The 23,635-nt window shown below is 41.9% G+C and overlaps 1 protein-coding gene across 2 annotated transcripts in view; it reads right to left on the bottom strand.

Annotated features, from left to right (window-relative positions):
* LOC143765335 (rho GTPase-activating protein 39-like) overlaps positions 1–22,578 on the bottom strand; it is a 99,432-nt gene extending 76,854 nt beyond the window's left edge. The window contains exon 1 of one of the 2 annotated variants that reach the window (XM_077251892.1): positions 22,306–22,578. In XM_077251892.1, the coding sequence (XP_077108007.1) occupies positions 22,306–22,316 (11 nt within the window). In that variant the 5' untranslated portion in view covers positions 22,317–22,578. The remainder of the gene's footprint in view (positions 1–22,305) is intronic. The other variant, XM_077251893.1, reaches the window with a different exon arrangement.
* Positions 22,579–23,635: the final 1,057 nt, after the last annotated feature.

The raw sequence follows: 23,635 nt of genomic DNA on the forward strand, positions 1-23,635 counted from the left end.
CAGGCTCACATTATAGTCTATGCTTCCTCGTTATTCCATACTGTCCACCGAATAATGCTTCCATGGGTTAGAAGCCAATTAGGGCTACATATTCATAGTGTTTGCATATTCTCCTTGTGTTTGTGTAGGCCATCTCCAGGTACTCAGGTTCCCTCTCATACCAGATTCTAAAAATATGGGTCGCGAATGTGAACACAGATATTTCTAGTGAGTGTGGAGTTTATCTATTTTAAGAAAAGATTTGTTTTGATCCCGCTAGTGTCATTAAATAGACCAATGTGTGTTATGATCTGGTGGCCTAAGAGCAGCAGGAGACGTACTCTGGAGAAGGTGGTACCTGTACTGACCGCAGACCCTGAACCTAACACCGCAACTAGAAGTAGCCGTGGAATGTACCTAGCGCTCCCTGGACATCTCGACACAGCCGGAGGACTAATTACCCCTAGAGATAGAAAAGGGAAAACTATCTTGCCTCAGAGAAAATTCCCAAAGGATAGGCAGCCCCCCACAAATATTGACTGTGAGAGGAGAGGGAAAAAAACATACACAGACTGAAATCAGAATTTAGCAAAGGAGGCCACTTCTAGCTAAATAGAAAGGATAGGACAGAGTACTATGCGGTCAGTATTAAAACACTAGAAAATATCCACCACAGAAAATACAAAAACTCCACAGCTAACTAAAGATATGGAGGGTATATCTACATCTCCAGAGATACCAGCTTGGCTAAACAAATCCTTATACAGACCAAGCTGGACAAGACAAAAAAAAACATGGAAAAGAACTGAACAATAAGGCCACAGCATGTGGACAGCAAAAAATCAAGGCCAGAACTTATCTTTGTTGAAAAGAACTGCAAAGCAGGAGAGACCAGGCAGAGATGTGAATCCTCCAGGAACAATGGACAACTGGCACGGACTAAAGGGTGAAGCAAGACTAAATAGCCCAGTCAGATTTGCAAAAAGTGAACACACCTGACAAATGCTGCGACTCAGAGACAGCAGCGCTACCACTTACAACCACCGGAGGGAGCCCAAGAGCAGAATTCACAACAAATGTGTGTGGGAATGACTGGGGAGGAGGTGGTATGTACAGGGAACATGAGGGGTCCCCAACCTGTGGCTTGGGAGCCACATGTGGCTTGCGGGCCCATGAGGAGTGGCTAGTGACTGTCTACTAGTTTGGTACATTAGCACCAGGTCTTGCAAGCAGCTATGAAGAGAAGCTCTCCAGATGGTGACTTCAGTAAGTAGCCTGCACAGGAAAGTAGATATGGATGGGCATATGCTTGCCATGAAGGAGAGATAAATAGGGTACGCTGAGATGGGATGATGGTGCGCACATTGTTTGGCCACTTATCCATTTTCTATATTGCGTTTTATTCCTTCACAACACCTATATAACTATCGAAATAGCAATCGGACTGATGAAGGTCTTACTATTAAACCGAAACATTCCGAAAATGACGTACAGATGAAACGTGGATGGGTCTTTCAGCATGATAATGATCCCAAGCACACCGCCAGGGCAACAAAGGAGAAGCTTCGTAGGAAGCATATGAAGGTCCTGGAGTGGCCTAGCCAGTCTCCAGATCTCAACCCCATAGAAAACCTTTGGAGGGCGTTGAAAGCCCGTGTTGCCCTGCGACTGGCCCAAAACATCATTGCTCTAGAGGAGATCTGCATGGAGGAATGGGCCAACATACCACCAACAGTGTGTGCCAACCTTGTGAAGACTTACAGAAAACGTTTGACCACTGTCATTGCCAACAAAGGATATATAACAAAATATTGAGATGAACTTTTAATGACCAAATACTTATTTTCCACAATAATTTGCAAAATAAATCTTGCCAAATCAGACGAGGTGATTTTCTACATTTATTTTCTCATTTTCACTCTCATAGTTGTGGTCTACCTGTGATGTCAATTACAGACCTCTCTCATCTTTTTAAGTGGGAGAACTTGCACAATTGGTGGCTGACTAAATACTTTTTCCCCACTGTATAATCATATTCTTTCAGTTAGCTTGAAGCTGATTGTGATAACATGGTGGGAATGCCTGATTCGAGAATACCGAAAGAGGGTACAGTATGTCTTCTGTGCGAAACTTTACTGTTACACTGGTAATGGAGAACTCTAGGTGGTGTCCCATTGAATAGGGGGATGGCGCTCTAAAGGTAAGAAAATTTGGTGACCGCTGGGGCACATGATGCTGAGGGCCACACTTTCATGCTCATGAATCCTCATGCAGATGTTTGATATTGAAGGAAATTTATTACCTATAATATTTTTTTTAACTAAAACCAGATGATGAAACACTTTTTTCTAATGCTTTAATTTTTAATTCTAGATTTATTTTACTTTCTAAACATGATTATGGAGGCAATTAATTATTTATGTCCATGAAAAGGTTATCCTAGACATGCATGGTCACCTGTGCAGAGGTCACTGTGCAGGGAGGGGGATGAGGTGAGTGGGACCATCACCTGTTGTGAGTGGTGTCAGTATGTATTATCCAGTGCTGTATATAGAGGTGTTATCTGTCATTGTAATCCTGTTTTTGCTGATAAGGAGATAATTACTAAAATGTGATCTGTACAGAATTATCATCTTCATATTATTCTTACAGGGCAAATTGAAATTGTATATAGAATTTTTTTTTTTTTAGTTTAGAAAGTGATAAAAAAAAATAATAATAATTTAGGGAAGATAAAACAGTTTATAATAAATTAATATTAAAACTTTATTTAAACTGCAGGTCATTTTCTGATTATATATCCCTATTAATGTTTTAAAATGTATCTACTGGTATCTTCTCTTTTATCCTCTCTCCAAGAACAGTAACCATTTTTGAAGATTTGGTGCCTCAGGTGCAATATAGTAATAAGAATATGTCCAATGGTGCTGGTCATAAAAACAGAGATGTCAAAGAAATGGATTTCTGTAAAAAAATGTTGTACTCAAAAATAATTTGTTAACTGGGGATTTAAAATTGTGGATTTTATAAAAGGGTTAATTAAAGGGAATGTGTTGTCAGAAAGATTATTATTATTATTATTATTATTATTATTATTAAATATAACTTTTTTTAATTGCCCAAAAAATACATTAAATATAAAAAATTATTTAAAAAATAGGACATTTTTAGATGCTACATTTCCTCTAAAAGGGGAAGATTTTAGCTGTGCATTTGTCTGCTGACCCTAACTTACTGCCCCATACATACAGTACCTTCGGTGTTAGAAGTCCGATTTAATAGAAATATGCTGTGTCTGATTTAACTCTGGGGTAAACAAAAAAAATTTCCACAAAGATTTTTGCTTCAGTGTTTTTAGATCTCTTAGGCTAGCTTCACACTAGCGTTCGGCAGGGCTGCGGAGTTCCTCCGTTAAGCCCCACCCACTGCCGTGCCTCTTCCTTCAGCTCCGCCTACGTCGGCATGCATACCCTATCTTTATCATTGGGTACGCAGGCCATGCGGATGCCTTTGCATGCATCATCTTAACGCTGCGCTGACCTACATCGACCGCAACATGTTGCATTTTGTTGCGGTCAGCACAGGGTCAAAACACATGAGGAGGCATCCGCATGGCCTGCGTACCCAATGTTAAAGATAGGGTATGCATGTTGATGTAGGCGGAGCTGAAGGAAGAGGCACGGCAGTGGGCAGGGCTTAACAGGAAGAAGGATTTCATCCGCAGCCCTGCCGAACGTTAGTGTGAAACCAGCCTTAAGGTACCTTCACACTGAACAACTTAACAACGATATCGCTAGCGATCCGTGACGTTGCAGCGTCCTGGATAGCGATATCGTTGTGTTTGACACGCAGCAGCGATCAGGATCCTGCTGTGACATCGTTGGTCGGAGCTAGAAGGCCAGCACCTTATTTCGTCGCTGGATCTCCCACAGACATCGCTGAGTCGGCGTGTGTGACGCGGATTCAGCGATGTCTTCACTGGTAACCAGGGTAAACATCGGGTTACTAAGCGAAGGGCCGCGCTTAGTAACCCAATATTTACCCTGGTTACCAGTGTAAATGTAAAAAAAACAAACACTACATACTTACATTCCGGTGTCTGTCGGGTCCCCCGGCGTTCTGCTTCCCTGCACTGTGCCAGCGCCGGCTGGGCGTAAAGCAGGGCACAGCGGTGACGTCACCGCTCTACTTTATGGCCGGCGCTTACAGTGCAGGGAAGCAGAACGCCGGGGGACCCGACAGACACCGGAATGTAAGTATGTAGTGTTTGTTTTTTTCACATTTACACTGGTAACCAGGGTAAACATCGGGTTACTAAGCGCGGCCCTGCACTTAGTAACCCGATGTTTACCCTGGTTACCAGGGGACTTCGGCATCGTTGGTCGCTGGAGAGCTGTCTGTGTGACAGCTCTCCAGCGACCACACAGCGACGCTGCAGCGATCGGCATTGTTGTCTAGATCGCTGCAGCGTCGCTAAATGTGACGGTACCTTTAGTCAGATGTTTCTATGGGTACTGACATACAATTTTAAGCATATTAGTTTTTTTTTTTTTTACTTTTCTTGATAAATATACCAAGTATATTCAGATTGAACATTTACAGGGTTGACCCTTATTTGTCAAGACTTCTGCAATTCCCCTTGCAATGCTGAATATGTCAGCTTTTGGGCCATACCCTACCTGATGACAGCCCATTCTTGTGAAATCGGTGCTTGGAATGTATAACAATTTCTGTGTTTTTGTTTCTCACGCTTTTTGATTATTGAGCACGGGTTTTTAATAGGATTGAGATCTGGAAAGTTTCCAGGCCATGGACCCAAAATTTCAATGTTCCATTCACCGAGCCACTTAGTTATCACTTTTGAATTGTGACATGGTCTCTATGATGTGGGGAAAAAGCATTTTTTGGAGCCTGATTGTTGGGAGAAGTTGCTCTTGGACGATGTTAAAACCCCATTCTTTATTCATGACAGTGTTCTTGGGCAAAATTGTGATTGAGCCCACTCTATGGATGAAAAGTAACTCTACACACGAGAGGTATCCGGATGCTTTACTGTCATGACACAGGACTAAAGATAGTGCTCACCTTTTCTTCTCCAAACAATCATTCTTCCAAATCTCTCAAATAGTCTCAAGTGGGCTTTATCAGGGAAAATAACATTCCCCCAGTCTTCTTCAGTCCAATCCCTGCTCTTTCTGCAAAGTAATTTCTCTGATGAAGCCCCCTTTAGACTGTTTTGGACATCTGGAAGAATGAATGTCTGGAGAAAAAAAGGTGAGCGCTACGTGTTATGCCAACAGTAACGCATCCTGAGTAGTGATGAGCAAGTGTAGTCGTTGCTCGGGTTTTCCAGAGCACGCTCGGGTGGTTTCCGAGTATTTGTAACTGCTCGGAGATTTAGTTTTTGTTGACTCAGCTGCATGATTTATGGCTGCTAGCCAGCCTGGGTACATGTGGGGGTTGCCTGGTTGCTAGGGAATCCCCACATGTATTCAAGCTGTCTAGCAGCCGCAAATCATGCAGCTGAGGCAATGAAAACTAAGTCTCCGAGCACTAACAAATACTCGGAGACCACCTGAGAGTGCTCGGGAAAACCCAAGCAACGGGTATACTCACTCATCACTAATCCTGAGATCATTCATGTGTCAAGTTGTTTTTCACCCAAGGGAGTGGTCTCACTGACATTTTTGCCTTACAGCACTGCAAAATTTGTGTCAGTCTCAAAACCACAAACATATAATACAGAATTCTGAATATGTAAAAGCTTTATCAAAAATGCAAAAAAAAAAAAAAACATAAACCATCCTGAACCTTATGTAATGTGTTCACTGTTAAAATTTATCTTCAAAATTAGTTCTGAAAATGTAAGAATAAAATATAAGTGATTTACCAGCAGTATAAGCCAAGGTTCAAATAAGTTTGGGCATATGTCCTTGAGGTTCAACAGAGGGAAGCTCATTACATTACAATGTGCATTAGCTCATCACGTATCACAGGCAAACAGTGAGCCATGTTTTCAAAGCAAATGGAAAGAATCAAATTGCATTAGTTGTCTGCCAGTGTTAGTATAGCATTCACATGCTATCTGAGATTGTCCAAAGAGAACAAGTGCTACATAATAGATGCCACTGGTTACCTAAAAAACACACAAAACAATGACAAAATTAGGAGAAGACATATCGAATGGATACCTGGCAAGCAGACCCTCTGCTTCAGAAAAGCTTCCTAGCCAAAGGCGTTCGTTAGTAAGACCCAAGTATGCAAGTTCTATTCATATCCTGGCACAGTGGACAATCCAACAATGCACAAATACTCCAACATAATGGAAGTCACAGCCAAAAATCTATCTAGAAACAAGAACTCGGCTGAAGTCCTAGTGTGCAGGCAGCCGCCAGTCGTTGTCTAAGGCGGAACAGATGCCTAAGAAATCAAAATTTCCATCTACTTGGAAAGAATAATCCCACATGAAGTGGGATGTATTTAAAAGGTTAACAGTTTATACCCATGTGGCTAGACTATAGCTGCTAAGAAGGCTTTCATTTACTTGTCCTTGCCATTTTCTTTACCATATTACCTTAAATCTTCACATTGCATAGTTTTTTCCTGTTTTCATATGGTTTAACCCTTCCCTGGCGATTAGTACCAACACAGAGGCTCACCAGTCATTTGATTGGAATCGGAAAATGTAATAAATTGGAATCTTGAGGTCTATCTAAAGTTAGGCATATACGGCCTAATTCTCCTGCCTGACACAAGGACTAGGCTCATAATGGGCTCTGCAAAAAGAGCTTCTCATCCCACCAGGATTCAAGGGTGAGCACCAATGTGTCAGCAGCCACGTTCAGGGTCGGTGAGACATTTGGCCATCCGCTGTGAGTTTCATTAATTTCTAATAGATAGTTGCTTTCAATCTTTTGTTTTCTGCAAAGTTTTTTTTAAGTAGCAGACCACAGTTCTGATATTAGAAAGTACAGAAACCTGTAGGCATTCGACATTATTAGTTTATTTACTTAACCTACTGTCTTTCCAGGTCTGGAAACCTCCAGAAACAATTCTGAAAACCTTAGGTTCTCCAGAAACATTGTGAAATCACATTACCAGCTTGGTGAATAAGCGGAACGATTAAGGTTTAGTTGGCTTCAAGGACCACATTCATACTGTCTGTGATTTACTATGCAGAAAAGAAGAGAATACTCAGACAAATACTATTCTGTTAACCAAAACCCTCACAAACCAGCCATTACACACTCTGAAACAAGGATATCTCTGTTGCCCTTGCTCCGCTGAATAGCACATACCACAGTTGCTGCAGGCAACATTTTACACATACGCCAAACTATATATAGAATGAATGGAAAATGGTGGAACTAATATTCTCTCGGACAAGCGTAATGAACAAGTACTTTTCTTGATAGGCTGCATTCACTATAGTCAACCAAGGAACTGCAGCTGAACAATGGAATGAAAGCACTATACAAATATACATTTTCATAGCTGTAACAGTACATTTATCATGTAAATGGTCTGTTTCTTTGATGGTGTGAATGCGTTCAGATGTCTCGGCAATCTCATTGTATCTCTAATGAAATCTTGATTATGACTTCCTTTAGGTGTCCATAGATAATAGATAACTGCAGATTAGATTAGCAGCCAATTAGTGTTGCTAATCGCTGTCCAATAAATGCCAATAAACAATTGAAAAACACTATAAACAACTTTTAACCTGACCACACATTTTGGACACTTGTCTGTTGAGGAAACTATGTCCCTAATTCCCCAATAAGTACGTTCAGACATTTTTGTTGCCATACAGAGAGGGGCATAAGGGCCTCCATGCACATGCAGCTAACGTTGTCCCTACCAGCCAATATAGACTGGTTCGTCCAACAATCTAATGTGCATGTGGGCCCCAAACATGATTATCGGGGGAAATAAGGATCCAGGATTGTTCAATTTCATACTGCCGATCCATTTGTTATTTCATTGATAAGCCACCGGTAGAGATGGCTATCGTATACAGAAGATAGGAGCTCTCAGCAGAGCAAGCGCTCACATGTATGGTAGAGTGGGCAAGAGAGCAACCGGCAGAACTATTGTTAGGTCGACTGCTATCTAAATACCGCAAGAGTCTTTCAGACACCTTCGGTGCGGTCTTCTTTTTGGGGAACATTGAATTAGCTCTTAAAAATCTAACATGCACAATCCTAATTACCTGACAAACAGAAGAAAGGGAATTAAAAATGCTCCAAGTAACTTGTACTATGATTCTAACAAAATCAGTGGGTTCTGCCCCCAATATGTTCTGTTTAATTCCCTAGAATATCTATTGACCGATCCAGGAAATTCTGACAATATAAAGGTAGCAATCTAATGTTCATGATTGCAACCCCTGCACCTGTTGTAGTTACACCCCTGATCATACCATAGCCTACCACAAACTGTTGGGCAGATTGGATTTTGACCCCTTCAAACTTATTTTTATTGTCAGGAGATGAGCAGCACCAGATGAGTCAGGCAAATGCTCATCCCAACCCATTACTGAAACAACATACCATTTCACTAACAAGAATGTAATTGTAGAGTCAGGAGAGATGAATGTCAGCCAACCAGCCATTTTATGGTGAGCTCATACTAAAAAAAATTGATCAAGACTGGCGCTTTGTACACCAATCTTGATTCACAGTCCGTAAGATGAAGATGCGTCAAATTCATTAAAGAGGTTATTCAGAACTTTTATTATTTATTTGTATGGAGCTAAGAACTAACTGGCAGGGACAATCTCTATCAGCTCAGCCGGCAATTCTGCTGATTTATTTCACCTCTCCTCTGCCCATGAGGCATCACTGCAGATGTCATGCTGATTGACAGCCAGCTCTTCGGAATTAGGCAGTGGGGAGCTGGCTATCAATCACCATGACATTAGCAGTTATGCCTCGTCAACAGAGCAGAGCGGAAAAGAAGCTGCTCTGTCGACATGATGTCAGAGGAAGCCACAGAATCGCCAGCAGGATCAGTCCATGACGGCTCTGAGCCAGTAGAGGTTGGCGCTGGGCAGAACAAGTTAGTTCTTAGCCCCATATGAAAAAAATAACAAAAGTTTCAGATGTGCACCAGAGAAATAGAAATATACTTTATTCACAGGCTGGAATACATTTCTGCTATTTATTTATGCTTACTTAAATGGTGCCAACATATTCCTAAGAGAGCTTTTAATATAATTAATAATGAATAATAATGTAATATCATACAATAACAACAATATTTTGTTGGCCCGTTGTAGGCTATACCTCCTATGTTAATCCCTGCCCATTTTTAAAAGATTTGGCACTGCCTCAGTAAAAATGTAATTTACGACCGTCTTATGACAGCTTTCTTATTTATTATTATTTATTTATTCTCTGGAGCAAACTGAAGAACAGGGTCCTATGAAAATTGGTATGTATTATACTAGGGAGGTTTTAGAAAATGTTCACGCAAGGCCAAGTAGGCAACACTGCCTATAACAGTAGTCATGCTTGAGGAAAGTTCAATGATCCTATAGCAGGGGTGGGAAATCTTTTTCTGACGAGAGCCATTTGGATATTTAAACCATCCTTCGGGGGCCGTACAAATTGCGCATTATCTACACCTGCAAAGTATGTCTTGATGTTAGCACTGATGTCAGGACGTAATCTTTCATTGCATGCGTCTCAGGGGTCCGCGCTCACACAGCAAGAAGAAAGTAATGGGCAGGCGGCCGTCAAAATATAGCTGCCAGCCCAAGCACTGCGGTCCCCGGGGATCTGCCTGGATAAAAGGTAATCAAGGGTCGTAAATGGCTTGGGGGTTTGAGGTTCCCCACCCCTGTCCTATAGGTACATAGCAACAACCTCAGCACTGACAAAGAGTGACGAAAATGGATTTGCTGCAAATGTGATTTATTTTGATTCGGCACCAATGAAAATCAGAACTTCTCCAATGTTTTGACCAGTTTGTGGTCTTTTCAAGAACATCTGTGTGGGTGGTGGCCGGGTGCATGAGCTGTATATGGGACACATTGGACACCAAATACATCCATGCAGCTGGCCACCACCCACACAGATGTCCGTGATAAAGACCACAAACTGGTCAAAACATTGGACAATTTCTGTGTTTTCTTTGGGGCCGGATCAAAATAAATCACATTTGCAGCAAATGCATCATCGTCTCTCTTTGTCAGTGCTGAAGTTGTCTCTATATTGGAAAATGTTCACTTTGTGAATAACGGTGAAACTCCGCAACATTTGGGTGTAGGTAGTATAACGTGGTCTGTGAAAGGGACCACAGTTAATTACCTGGACCTGCTCCTTTTGGAGAGTTTGTTATCTATAGGAACCTCTCTAACCTAATCATCCATTAAAAAAACATTACTCACACATAATAAGAAATGCAAAATAATTATTGAATTCAACCCTCTTGGATATTCCCCCGTTAAAAATGTGGCGTGCATCTGTACATGATTGTGCCTAGTGCACCTCGTTATAAACGTCAAGAAGGGATTAAAAATAAAATAAATTAAAAAGCCACAAATAGCTCAATTTCCTTTTCTTTTCTTTTAAACTTCAGGCTACTCTCCAGCCAGAAGACAAATCAGTGAGACCCTGGGAACGTTTCCAAGATATTAGAAGGTTGCATCCTGTGCCAGGAATGTGCATTTTACAAACATCTCATCAGAGTCCGCACTCTCCCGCTACACTTTATATATTCATAAGCTTTAGCTGAAAAATCGGAGAAAAGAAAAAAATAAGAGAAAATAACATGAAAATATACTGAATACAGTTACATTCTATTTCACAGCAAAAGAGGAGTTGCTCCATAAACTAATTTCATTTGGTCATTATTTTCCATCACATAGAAATCTATATTATTTATAATTAACCACTAGGACTTCAAGAACAATAAAAGTCTAACTAGGAAACCTTTCTTAACCTCAGCCCCATTTTCTGACAACGAGTTCTGAAACTACTAATTCAAGTTCAATTTGTATCTTCCACTGAAAAGTATGTACCTGTCATAACCAATAATGAATTTGTCTGAGGATTACAAAACTATACAATACATTTATCTGCGATACATTGCACTTAGGCTGGGTATACACTTCAGATTGACAGGCATGCAATCGGTCTGTCTAATGTGCAAAATGCTTGTTCACTGGGTGCAAGGATTCTTAAGGTGGTAAACATGTGATGTGCTGCTAATAACATGATATTCTATGAGCGCAGAACGATTGTATTAACGATTGTTCTGTGCTCATGGAATTCTGGTTGGCTTGTGTAAACAGGCTATAAAATGTCCTGGACTAGTGGTAATTTAAAGGGAACCTGTCACCCCCAAAATCGAAGGTGAGCTAAGCCCACCGGCATCAGGGGCTTATCTACAGCATTCTGTAATGCTGTAGATCAGCCCCCGATGTATCCTCAAAGATGAGAAAAAGAGGTTAGATTATACTCACCCAGGGGCAGTCCCGCTGCGGTCTGGTCCGATGGGCGTCGCAGTCTGGTCCGGGGCCTCCCATCTTCTTATGATGACGTCCTCTTCTTGTCTTCACGCTGTGGCTCCGGCACAGGCGTACTTTGTCTGCCCTGTTGAGGACAGAGCAAAGTACTGCAGTGCGCAGGCGCCGGGAAAGGTCAGAGAGGCCTGTGCACTGCAGTACTTTGCTCTGCCCTCAACAGGGAGATACAGTACGCCTGCGCCGGAGCCGCAGCGTGAAGACAAGAAGAGGACGTCATCGTAAGAAGATGGGAGGCACAGGACCAGACCGCAGCGGGACCGCACCTGGGTGAGTATAATCTAAGGGTACCGTCACACATTGAAATTTTCATCGCTGTGACGGCACGATTCGTGACGTCGCAGCGTCGTATGATCATCGCTCCAGCGTCGTACACTGCGGTCACACGTTGCAATCACGGCGCTGGAGCGATGCCGAAGTCCCCGGGTAACCAGGGTAAACATCGGGTAACTAAGCGCAGGGCCGCGCTTAGTAACCCGATGTTTACCCTGGTTACCAGCGTAAACGTAAAAAAACAAACAGTACATACTCACCCGTCGGTGTCCTTCAGGTCCCTTGCCGTCTGCTTCCTGCTCTGAGTGCAGCCGTACAGTGAGAGCAGAGCGCAGCACCGCTGCGCTCTGCTCTCACTTTCCGGCCGGCACTCAGAGCTATAGATAAGCCCCTGATGCTGGTGGGCTTAGCTCACCTTCGATTTTGAGGATGACAGGTTCCCTTTAACAGCTGCAATCATGCTGTCTAATCTGAACATAAGGTTCTGTTCAAATGGTCCGCATTTTTTTTTTTTGGGGGGGGGGGGGTGAATACAGTCCTGCAACTATCCCATTCATCTGAACTAGGACTCATTTTGTCAGGTTGATTATCGGGAAACGAGCCTTCATAGGAACGTTTGTTCCCAATTTTCAGATTTTCTAATCAGGCCAGAAAACACCAGATGAGTGAGCACACTGCTGTCGCCAGTATATTGTCCTGTATAAAGAGAGGATGTGCTGCCTATAACGACATATTCTATGCACATAGAACGGTAGGAATAGATTTTCAGTGGCAAAAATCTGCAGCATGTGAATTCCCCCTAAGTGTTCTGAATGGGGAGAGGGAGGTAAACCACTGACAGGCACCATCCAACACCCATCCTTAAACTACAGAAAACAAAAGAATAAGTAAAAAAAAAGAACACCTACTGTATTCTCACCCATCCCTTGTAGATTGTGAGCCCTCGCGGGCAGGGTCCTCACTCCTCCTGTACCAGTTATGACTTGTATTGTTCAAGATTATTGTACTTGTTTTTATTATGTATACCCCTCCTCACTTGTAAAGCGCCATGGAATAAATGGCGCTATAACAATAAATAATAATAATAATAATAATAACAGTTGGGAAGTCCCCATACACTGCAGGTGGACTGTCCAGCTGTTAGCTAATGTGCATAGTCCTCTTTCCCTCATTGAAAACAAATCAACTGAGAATCCCCCCTTGGGACCACTTCCCAATCCATAATATCAAATAGCATTATTTAACTGGCTACTATGCATCACCTAGAAGTATATGCTTCCCAATCCTCTTCCTACAATGTCATGCCTGACTCATGGACCAATCATCCACTTACAATAATCGAGACTATTGGTATGTTATGTCTGAGCAAAATGTTGGTTTGCAGGGTGCAAGCTTGTTTAAAAAATGATCATCAACAGCACATAATCCCATGAAAACAAGATATGTAATGGAAATAAAATGATATTCTATAGGGACAGAACCATCATATCAATGATGTTCATTTACCTGTCTAAATGTGACCGAAAACCAAGCATTTAATGACCTAAAGGGACTATAAAGCCGGCCATACACATGGTCTTTTCTCCCAACTCTCCGGTACACATAAGTGCTCAGCTTGGACGAGCATCCATGGGTTCTGAGCGAGACGGGAGGAGGAAGCTGCTGCCAGATTCTTCCAGCAGCAACTTTTGTGCCCTGAAAACAAATCCGTTGTTGGAATTCCAACTATATGATCCTTCTTGTTGGAATCTACAATGGTGCTGACCACATATGAGCATGAAATAACCTTGCTGACAACAGAAACCTTCCTAAAAGTTAAAGGGATAGTTTGAGATATAAACTAATTTTCATCCTAAATCCCTGTCTATTTAATGTAATCATCTAAACTATTTTCTAATATACTTCAATTCAAAATTCCACATTCTTCTCTACCTACCGTACACTATCTAACTGCTTTTCCTTTTTTTTCCTACTTCCTTTTTTAAGTCACTTTGTTTGAGGGATACTCAAACAAAGAATCATCAAAGGGCAGATTCTGTGTCACTGCTGCAGCCCCTGCCCTCTCTGAAATAAAGCATCATCAGAGGTTAAGCTAGTCATTGTGCACTGTGCGATGTGAACAATGACAGTGCGTTCTTTCGTCAACTCAGATGAGCAGCAATGAGCTGGCAACTGAGCGCACTGTCAATGCGCATTGTCAGAATACCCAGTGTGCAGAGACCAGCGATGTTGACACTTGTGAGGGCAGCGCTTGTCTCTGCATACTGGGTAATTCCCTAACAATACGCACGGGGACAGCACGCCATGTCAACGAAGCATAGACTGTTAGAGCTGGAAGGGACCTCCAGGGCCATCGAATCCAACCCCTTCTTCAATGGAGGATTCATTAAACCATCACAGACAAACCTCTGTTTGAAGACTTACATTGAAGGAGAACTCACTCACGACCTCTCATGGCAGCCTGTTCCACTCATTGATCACCATCACTGTCAAACATTTTTTTTTCTAATATCTAATCTGTATCTTAATTATTCCCTATATCCAATGACTCATTCACTCATGTAGCCTGCATCTTAAAAACATCTCTAGAATCTGGCCTTTTCTCACCTTTGAAACTGCTAAAACGCTTCCTGTCGCTCTTATTTATTCTTGCCTAGACAACTGCAACTGTCTTCTGATCGGTCTCCCTCTATCCAAACTTTCTCCTCTCCAATCCATCCTGAATGCAGTAGAAAGGGTCATATTTGTCCAGCAACCACTAATTCCTCCACCTTGTGCCAGTCATTACACTGGTTACCCATTCACTACAGAATAAAAAATAAACTCATCTCTCTCACCCACAAAGCTCTCCACAGTTCTGCACCACCCTATACCTCCTCCCTCATCTCTGTCTATTGCCCTAGACATGCTCTCCATACTGAAACTGACCCAAGACTAACATCCTACATGATTCAAACCTCTCACCTCTGTCTCCAAGGCTTCTCCCGTGCTGAGCCAGTTCTCTAGAATGTGTGCGCTTTAAAAACAGATCTCTTTAAACAAGCCTATCACCTCAACTCACTAACTTAACTCTCCCTTGTTCACTCCTAAATATTATTCTGCTTCTTTCTATTCATCTATCTCCAAAGCTTCCATGCACATAACTGCACTCAATAATTGCACTTAAACATACTGGGCTGATGACCGGATCATTATAGGAGAATCCCTATTATAATTGCAATCCTGAAATAATAAGCACTTTTCACCTATTGTGTCCCCCCCTATTTCCTTGTAGATTATAAGCTTGCGAGCAGGGACCTCACTCCTAATGTCACTGTTTAAACTGTCTTACCTTGTATTGAATTTATTGTCTGTATATATGTCCCCACTTAATTGTAAAGAGCTGCAGAATATATTGGTGCTATAGAAATAAAAATTATTATTATTTTTATCTTCTCCATTTCAGTTTCATTCCATAGCTTCTCATGTTTCCATGCGCAAATGAGAATAATGATGATCCCTCTACACTGTGAGATTCCTTTAGATATTTGTAGACAGCTACGAAGTCTCCTCTTAGCCTTCTTTTTTTGCAAGCTAAACATTCCCAGATCCTTTAACCATTCCTCGTAGGACATATTTTGCAGTCCGCTCACCATCCTGGTTGCTCTTCTCTGAACTTGCTCCAGTTTTTCAATGTCCTTTTTAAAATGTGGTGCCCCCTGTCCCCTGATGACGCTTCTCTTAAGTATCCCAGCATGCACTGGGAATCTTAAACGAAGAGTCGTCAAAAAGCATGCACGAAGAAAAAAGGAAAAGCAGTTTCATAGTGTAGTTAGGAAAGGATAGGGAATTTTTAATTAAAATATATTAGAAAATAGTTTAGATTATGGTATTAAATAGAAATTTAGGATGAACATTAATTTGTATTTCAGACCACTCCTTTCATTGAATTGACTTACACATACAACATGCCACGAAGGGTTATGAGCACATTAGGCATTCACCTATAAATTGGAATAATCTAGAACGTATCATAGTATTAATCTCTACTCCGGTCTGTCTGATGAGACTTTTCTAATTTCAGGACTAAAATGCTTCAGGAACAAGAGGCTATAATACAGATATGAATGCTTGCATATCAACGGTCTATACCATGCAAAAACACAAAAAAACAAAACACAAAAAAACACTAAACTTCAGCCATAAATTACCACTTCTACTAGCTGTATGCCGGGGCAATCAGACCATTCTGTCCACGACAAAACCTATTCAACCACTCAGACAGTTCGCTATGCTGATATTTGACTTTTCACATCAACAGTCGCTTAGTATGACAATAACCTCAACTATATTGTATACCTAAATAAGAGGGTCAATGCAGTTATATTAGAGGCTAGGCCATTTCCGTGTCTTGTCCATAATTCTTTGAACACCGAATTAAAAAAGGTGAATACCTACACAGGTGGAGCGACAAAGACCCAAGTCCTTGTATTCATGAATACATTTATGGTTAGTCGAGCGCTCATAGTTCATAAGCAACGTTGCAGAAAAAAGCACACAGGACAGGAGAGGCGTACTTAGACAAGACTCGGCATGCTGGAATATGAAGAATACGGCCCCAGGAATTCTACAGAAGAGACAGACAGCACCTAGCGCTTGTTATCAGGATCAAATCAGTCATTTCTCATTCACTAACACAACGATGTTGTCCTAATCAGACCAATGTCAAGATCATTCATTTGTGTGTTATTCACCTCAGATATATCTACAGACCGGAAGCAATTCTAACAAGAAATCCGATGCGATCCCTCATGATGTGGTCTCCTCTGTGCATAGCACATATCAATAAGACCACAATTTAATGATATATCTGCACAACTGGTCAAGTAAAAAAAAATAAAAAATCTTTCAACATAAATTGCCATATCCTACCATATTTGATTTTGCCTAAAAGGTTTCTTCACCTCCGGTACCTCTCCTTCTTCCTGTGCACTATGGAAAATACATACAGCAAAACCTCTGTGAGAGAACTAGGTAAAGATGCATTAATAAAATGTGGTCTTCTAGGGTGGTGGTCTTCTCAAAGATGACGGTCGTCATGAATTTTATATGGTGGAACTTGAAATCCACCCCAGGAAATTTGGTGATGCTAAGGCCATGGTCTTTCGGAGAGGTTTTATTATATATTGTCTGGCAGTACATAAAAGAATCACAAATAACAGAGCAGTATACCAACTGCTTTAACCATGGGTTGACCCCCCCAAAAATACTTAGACTTTATTTTGCAATGACTTAGGGTATGTTTCCACGTGCAGGAAACGCTGCTTATTTGACGCTACGTAGAGCTGCAGCGTCAAACACGCAGCGTCCAGATGTTACAGCATAGTGGAGGGGATTTCATTAAATCCCGTCTCCACTATGCATTAAAAGACGCATGCGGCAGACCCGCGGAAAGAGACATGCGGCGCGTCTTTTCAGAACGCAGTATGTCCTTACAATGCTGAAACAACGCAAGAACAACGCAGGTGACCTGCCAGTGACCTCAGGTGCAGATTTGGACAGGATTTTACCTGCATAAAATCCTGACCAACTCCTGATGCAATCCTGAACGTGGACACATACCCTTAATTGACTTAAAAACCTCGCCTACTGGAAGAGTCGAGGCCAAAACTTTTGAAACAGCAAATGTTGCATCTGGCTGCATCAGCATGGTTAGACACAACAAAATCCATTGGCAGGTGTCAGACAAGTTAGACAGTGTTGCCCATGTAACGCTAGACTGGGGGGACACAGATACTGTTACCAATGATTTCCTGTCACATGAACCCTGATACAAACAGAAACATTGCCTAAGAGGCCATTCATAAAGCAAAAGGGCACATCTGGCCACAGCTTGCTTCATCAAAATATCAATTCTGTCAGAGAGACATCAAAATGTACCAGGTAGATGGTCTGTGGCGCTGCCTCTACGGACATTAAACATGGCACGCCGCATAAATTTGTCAATGGAGATGATGTGATAAACACATACCTAAAATTGTTTATTAGGACTAGGTTTACATTTGTGTCCAGGGCCGCCATCAGGGCATTACTGCCCTTACTGCTGTATGGGGCCCGGTGAACAGCAGCACACAGAGGGGCCCCGCTTATGTGCTACTGTTCATCGGGCCCCATCGTGCAGCAAAGTGGTGCACGCTGCGGCGCACACGTCGGCGCTGGGGCCAGGGAGCTTTCCCGGAGCTGTGCAGGGCTGTCTTACCTTGACGGCCGCGCAGCTCCTGCTCCCTCCATCTTGTGTCAGGTGACGATGCGTACGTGCCGCCCAACATGTTCCGGATGCTGGAGGCAGAGCCGCGCTGCTGGGGAGCGACTGTGAGGTAAGTATGCAAAACTTTTTTGCTTTCTGTACAAAATGAATTAAATGGGTGAGGGGAGGAGGAGGAATTGCACATGATGACGGGGGAAGGAGTAAGAGGGTTAAAGGGAGACTGCAAAGGATGATATGGGGTAAAGGGAACTGCACATGATGATGTGGGGAGGGGTTAAAGGGGGACTGCACATGAAGTGGGGGATAAAAGGAACTGCAGAGGATGACATGGGAGTAAAAGGGGACTGCACATGATGATGTGGGGGGGTTAAAGAGGGACTGCACATGATGATGGGAGGTTAAAGGGGGACTGCACATGATGATGTGGTCTGGTCATGGTGTGGTGGTATTTGTTAATTGTATGTGGTATTTGGTCACTGTGGTGCTAATATGTGGTCTGGTCATGGTGTGACGGCATTTGTCCCTTGTATGTGTTATTATAGGTCACTATGTGGTGGTAATATGTGGTCTGGTCATGGTGTGATTGTATTTGTTCCTTGTATGTTGTATTATTGGTCATTTAAAAAAATGTATGTGACTCATTCTCTTAAATATAAATATATTTTTATGGATTTTTCTTTAATAGGTTAGAGTAGAGTAGGGTCCGGCCAACAGAGTCTACCGTGTCGTTTTGGCGGCTTAAAAATTATTTTGGCCAGAACAAAAGCTGCTGGTTATGAATGTGATCTGGTGTTTGATGGGAACTGTTAATATCTGATTGATTGAGGACGTGGTGGTGATGTACCATCAGTGGTACCAGGGGAAGACATATTGGTGCAACGTGTGCAGCTGCCCAAGAGGTAACGGGGTCCACGTCTACCTTCAAATCAGCAAGCAAGTTCTGTTACAGCCACTAAGAGGGACCCATGTAATGTTCTTGCACAGGGGCCCTGTTCCATCTGTGTCTGTATCTGAGTAGGACAATTTGAAGAAGAACCAGTCTGCTGAACATGGCCATCTGTTGGCTGATGACTCCTACAAACTATATATATGGGTGACTGTGCTGTATGCTATATTGCATACAGCACAGTCGACATGTAATTTTAATTACAAGTGTGGGATATTAACTTAGTATATTAACCACAAAGTCAATCTTTTAGTATACATTTAAAGAATGACAAGGTTACATTCTGCATATAAGGTGCTGATTCACCGTAGCTAGCAGTGGGAAAAATGCTCCACAGCTTTCTGGCAGCAGCTTATCTCCTTCGGAAACAAAAGGATCCTGCATTTGAGGTCAACCTGCAAATCCTTTTTCCTTTGGCATCATCTGTTGGGGTTAACTAATCTTGCCAATATCAGTTGGAAATACTGACTTTAATGTGTATGGGGGGCCTTAGTATCCTATTCATTTGGATGAGAAAAATTCACAAAGACTGAGGAACCTGATATTAGAATAAGGGGACTATAGTTTGATCTAATGTTGCAGTGTTAGGACACTAGTGCCGATTTTGAAAAGCATTAATGAGACTACTGGCTCTCGTTGGAAGTAGAGGGGAATCTTGACACTGCACAATTTGCCAATCTGTAGTCACATAGACTGCAGACATTTCTCTACAGACCAGAAAATCTCTTTTAAAGAAGGGAATGTGATACATTGATAAAATAACTTTTGGACTTTGTTAATTGTCCTGTAATGACTATGCTGACCTATACAGATTATACACATCTGATCGATGCAGCTAATGTAATTAGCGGCCTGCAGGTATCACCACTGAGGACAGGCATCACCACTGAGGACAGGTATTTGCTGCAATGGTCAGGTGCACATAGATGGCATGTCATCATTGCAGCATAGTTAACAAGGAACAGCAGGACCACGAAAATGGGGGATTTACCTTGTTTTGGCAAGGAATCCATATCAAAATTCTCATCAAAACTCATGGCAATCCCCTTACTATGCAAGTGACTAGGGTTACTGCAACTTTATTCACATGCAACAGAAAAAGACTTTAGACTAATTAGTTTAGTAGGAAACACTGAGGATTAAGGTTATGGACCTCCCAGCTCTCCACCAATGGCAGTTATCTGAAGACATAAGGACCAAAAAGTTGAATCCTTCTGTCCATCGCTAGAGGAGTTTTTCTAGCATACATGTGTATTTTGAGTGGGGTGGATGGGACGAGATAGAACTGTGTGTGAGCTTTGGATTGCATTTTCACCTAATTTAGCCCCATTAAACGACAAACGGGCTATTCCTTGTGTAGCTAAATTGCATGCACAACATCACATCTGAAGCAAGCCTGAGGCAGAAATCCAAGGGCCCAAGGCTTAAAAATTGATGTGCGAACATGAATTAAAGGAATTGTCTGACTTTCATTGAGTAAAATTAGACAGTGCTTAAAAGCAAGCAACTTAGCAATTTACCTCTTATTGAAACTCCTCTCAGTTTTCATGAATGTAGAGATTTTTAATTTTATTGTGTACAGCTCGTAGTGTAGGGTACCAGCTACCCTACAGACTTAAAGACCCCATAAAAAAAGATAGCGGTTGGTCACGCGATGGTTCTGCTAATTGTTTGGCCAGCAGCTAACTTCTCCAACACCTCCATACACAGAAGCACCCACTTTGCTGAATGCTCCTGTGTGCTCTATGAGAGAGCCGCCGCCAGACTTTGTAGTGGAGGCCTATCTCTCCGAAAACAAAAGGATCGACAGTCCGAAATCAGACAGGCCGTATCCTTATATCCCAAGACATCATCAACTAGGGGAGAGTCAGGAGGCCCTCATACATATTAAACTGTTCTCCAAGCCGGCTAATACCGGTGAGTTCTGGTCACATTAGTCTAATGTGTATGGAGGCTTTTGAGGAGACTAGATCTCTGGAACCAACCAGCTTCAGTCCACCTGTGCTTCTCCTATGCTGCAGAGGCAAATCTGTCTCTGCTAACAGAATGGGAAAATGCTCAGTTTGGAGCTGGGATATGACGGTCAATCTTCAGGAACACACCACCACCTGGCAAAGAGGAATACGGGAGGTATGGAAGCTCTCCTGAAGAACACAGATGACACAAACCCCTTAAATCCTAAACAAATGACACCAGAATCATAGTTAAATTACTATGTGATACCAGATGTAGACCGCCATAAGCAAATAGTGCTGATTTTATCATGTTTGGTAAGGTGAACAGACATCATGGAAACACATGGATTCCATTCTGTGACAATGCTAAAGAGGAAACAAAAAAAGGTCTGAAAAAAAGAAAAAGTAAAGCGTAAGAAAAAAAAAATCACAGAATTATATCTACACATTCTGTAAGGTGAAAAAGAATGGAAATTCATAGCCAAAATGGAAAGTGTGACAATTACATTTTGAAGCAAAAGCGATTAGCCCGAGCCTGTTTAACAAGATACTGTAGAGTCCTGAAATCCTGCCTGTTGCTCAGTTCACGCTCCTCTCATTTAAAGAGTTTTGCAGCTGCTGTTTTTATACAGATCGAATTCAAATCCCACATGTAGGATTCAGCCCCAAAAGCTGCCAAGCTCAAATCACCCCCTCCCCAAGTCTGTCACGGCCCATCATGCACAGAGGACATGTCCAAAAACACCAATACAACTGAAGTTTGTGAGTGGAAAGTCACTTGCAACTCCATCTAGATGTTGGACTCTTCAACAGAACTTCTAATTCACTCATGTCACTGTGATAATGATATGTAATATAAAATAGATTCAGCCGTGATCAAGTGAATGTACCAGAACCAAAGCTTCCCTTTCATCGGAACAATGGGACAAACTTTAGAACGCAGCAAATAATTGCACATTAATATGCAGCATTGTCCTCGGTGCGGAATTCACCCTTTTATTTTGCAATCAATGAAACAGATCTTCGATCAGAGCCCATGTTTTTGTCATTACAGACCTATTACTCTGACACTTGCCAAATTATCTGAATTAATGGCCACTTTGAGAAAACTTTTTTTTCAGGTACATACTAATATTCACACGCACAGAAATCTATCGTAAGGGACAACAATGAATAAACCGTGATACTTTGCGAAGACTCGTCACAACATAGTGGAGTTGGTTCTAAAAGTCTTTTGAGATTTGGGTTTACTTAAAATGTAAGATACCCAAGCTACAAGCGAGGCCTCGGTGACGATCAACCGGTCACACAACTCCGTGTTGTGCTTTGTGACACACACATACATACACACACATAATGCTGCTGCTGTACTTACCTATCAGCCATTTTTTTTTTAAGTTTCCCCTCACATTGTCCAGTAGGGAAGTCTACCTGAAGTGAATGCAAAGCCTAAGGACTTGTTGATTGTCCCAATCCTGTTGGCTGTGCTGCTGTGATCACTAAAAAGCAATGATATGACAAAGTGGCCAGATAGTAAACTCCCCCCTTCCCTGTGACTCAGGCTCTCCCTTCCCAGGCAGGATGTGTAATCTGATTCCACTCCCAGTACATCCTCCCCCATCTAATGGTTTGTAGAGAGCTGGGACATGCATTACCCTGCACACAGCTCACAGAGGAGGGGGGGAGTTAACCCATTTCACGCCAGTGACCTGTTTAGCTCTGGATCAGAATTTCAAAACTTAAAGAGTTAAAAGGAAGAAATTCCCACTTCAAAAAGTCTTTATTCCTCTAAACAAATTTCACTTCCATAGTGTAAAATTATTTTTTTGCATATATTAAAAAAATGCCGATTGCTATTACATAAACTGATGAGTTGTTAAACCCCATATGATGTTGACCTGGTGTGAGACAGGAAAATATTCAACAGCTTTTCTGCAATTAGGACAATATGCGAGTTTTGTGATCACGATACATGGCATCGCACACAAAGGAATAAATTAAATTCAATTTTTTGCAATATGTTTTTCCAGGCGATTATCATGAGAGTCTAGACGTCACGGTTTCATGCTCGAAAAATGCTGATCAGTGGATTATAACTTTAAAGGGAGCCGGTCACCACCAAAATGTTATATAACCTACCGGCTTCAGGTCATAGAGAGGGTGATCACAATGGACTGAAATACAAGAAACCGTTTCCCACAAAACTATGTAAGTTGTAACTCATTCATGGAAACTCCTGCTCTTTTTATCTTTAGGAGTCCAGTGGGTGGAGTCGGGACTCCTATGATTGCAAATTATCCAACTATGAATGCTCATACAGAGAAATCTACCAATCAATAAATAGGACCACCCACTGGACACCCCAGGATTAAAAGAGAATTGTAATCAATATGTTACGAGCTATACAAAGGATAGAAACTGAGGGTCTGACGACATGGGCCGACTTGGGACACTAAATGAGTGCTGATCAGCTGCTTGTTTCCTGGTCAGTGTGCATTTACTAGCCTGTCGGCTTCCAATGTGCACTGAGCAGTCTGTTATAGATCAATCTGTGTGTATAGACTGCCATTGGTCTCATTTGCGTAAGATGAAGTGCTGCCAAAAAAGATGATTATTTGTGCTCCACAAAAGATCATTTCACCCGACTATCCAACATTTTCCGATTGTACATTCAACGTGATATGTTCCCTTTAATGCTTTTTCTA

This window comes from Ranitomeya variabilis, chromosome 4 (genome assembly GCF_051348905.1).
Source record: "Ranitomeya variabilis isolate aRanVar5 chromosome 4, aRanVar5.hap1, whole genome shotgun sequence".
Taxonomy (NCBI): domain Eukaryota; kingdom Metazoa; phylum Chordata; class Amphibia; order Anura; family Dendrobatidae; genus Ranitomeya; species Ranitomeya variabilis.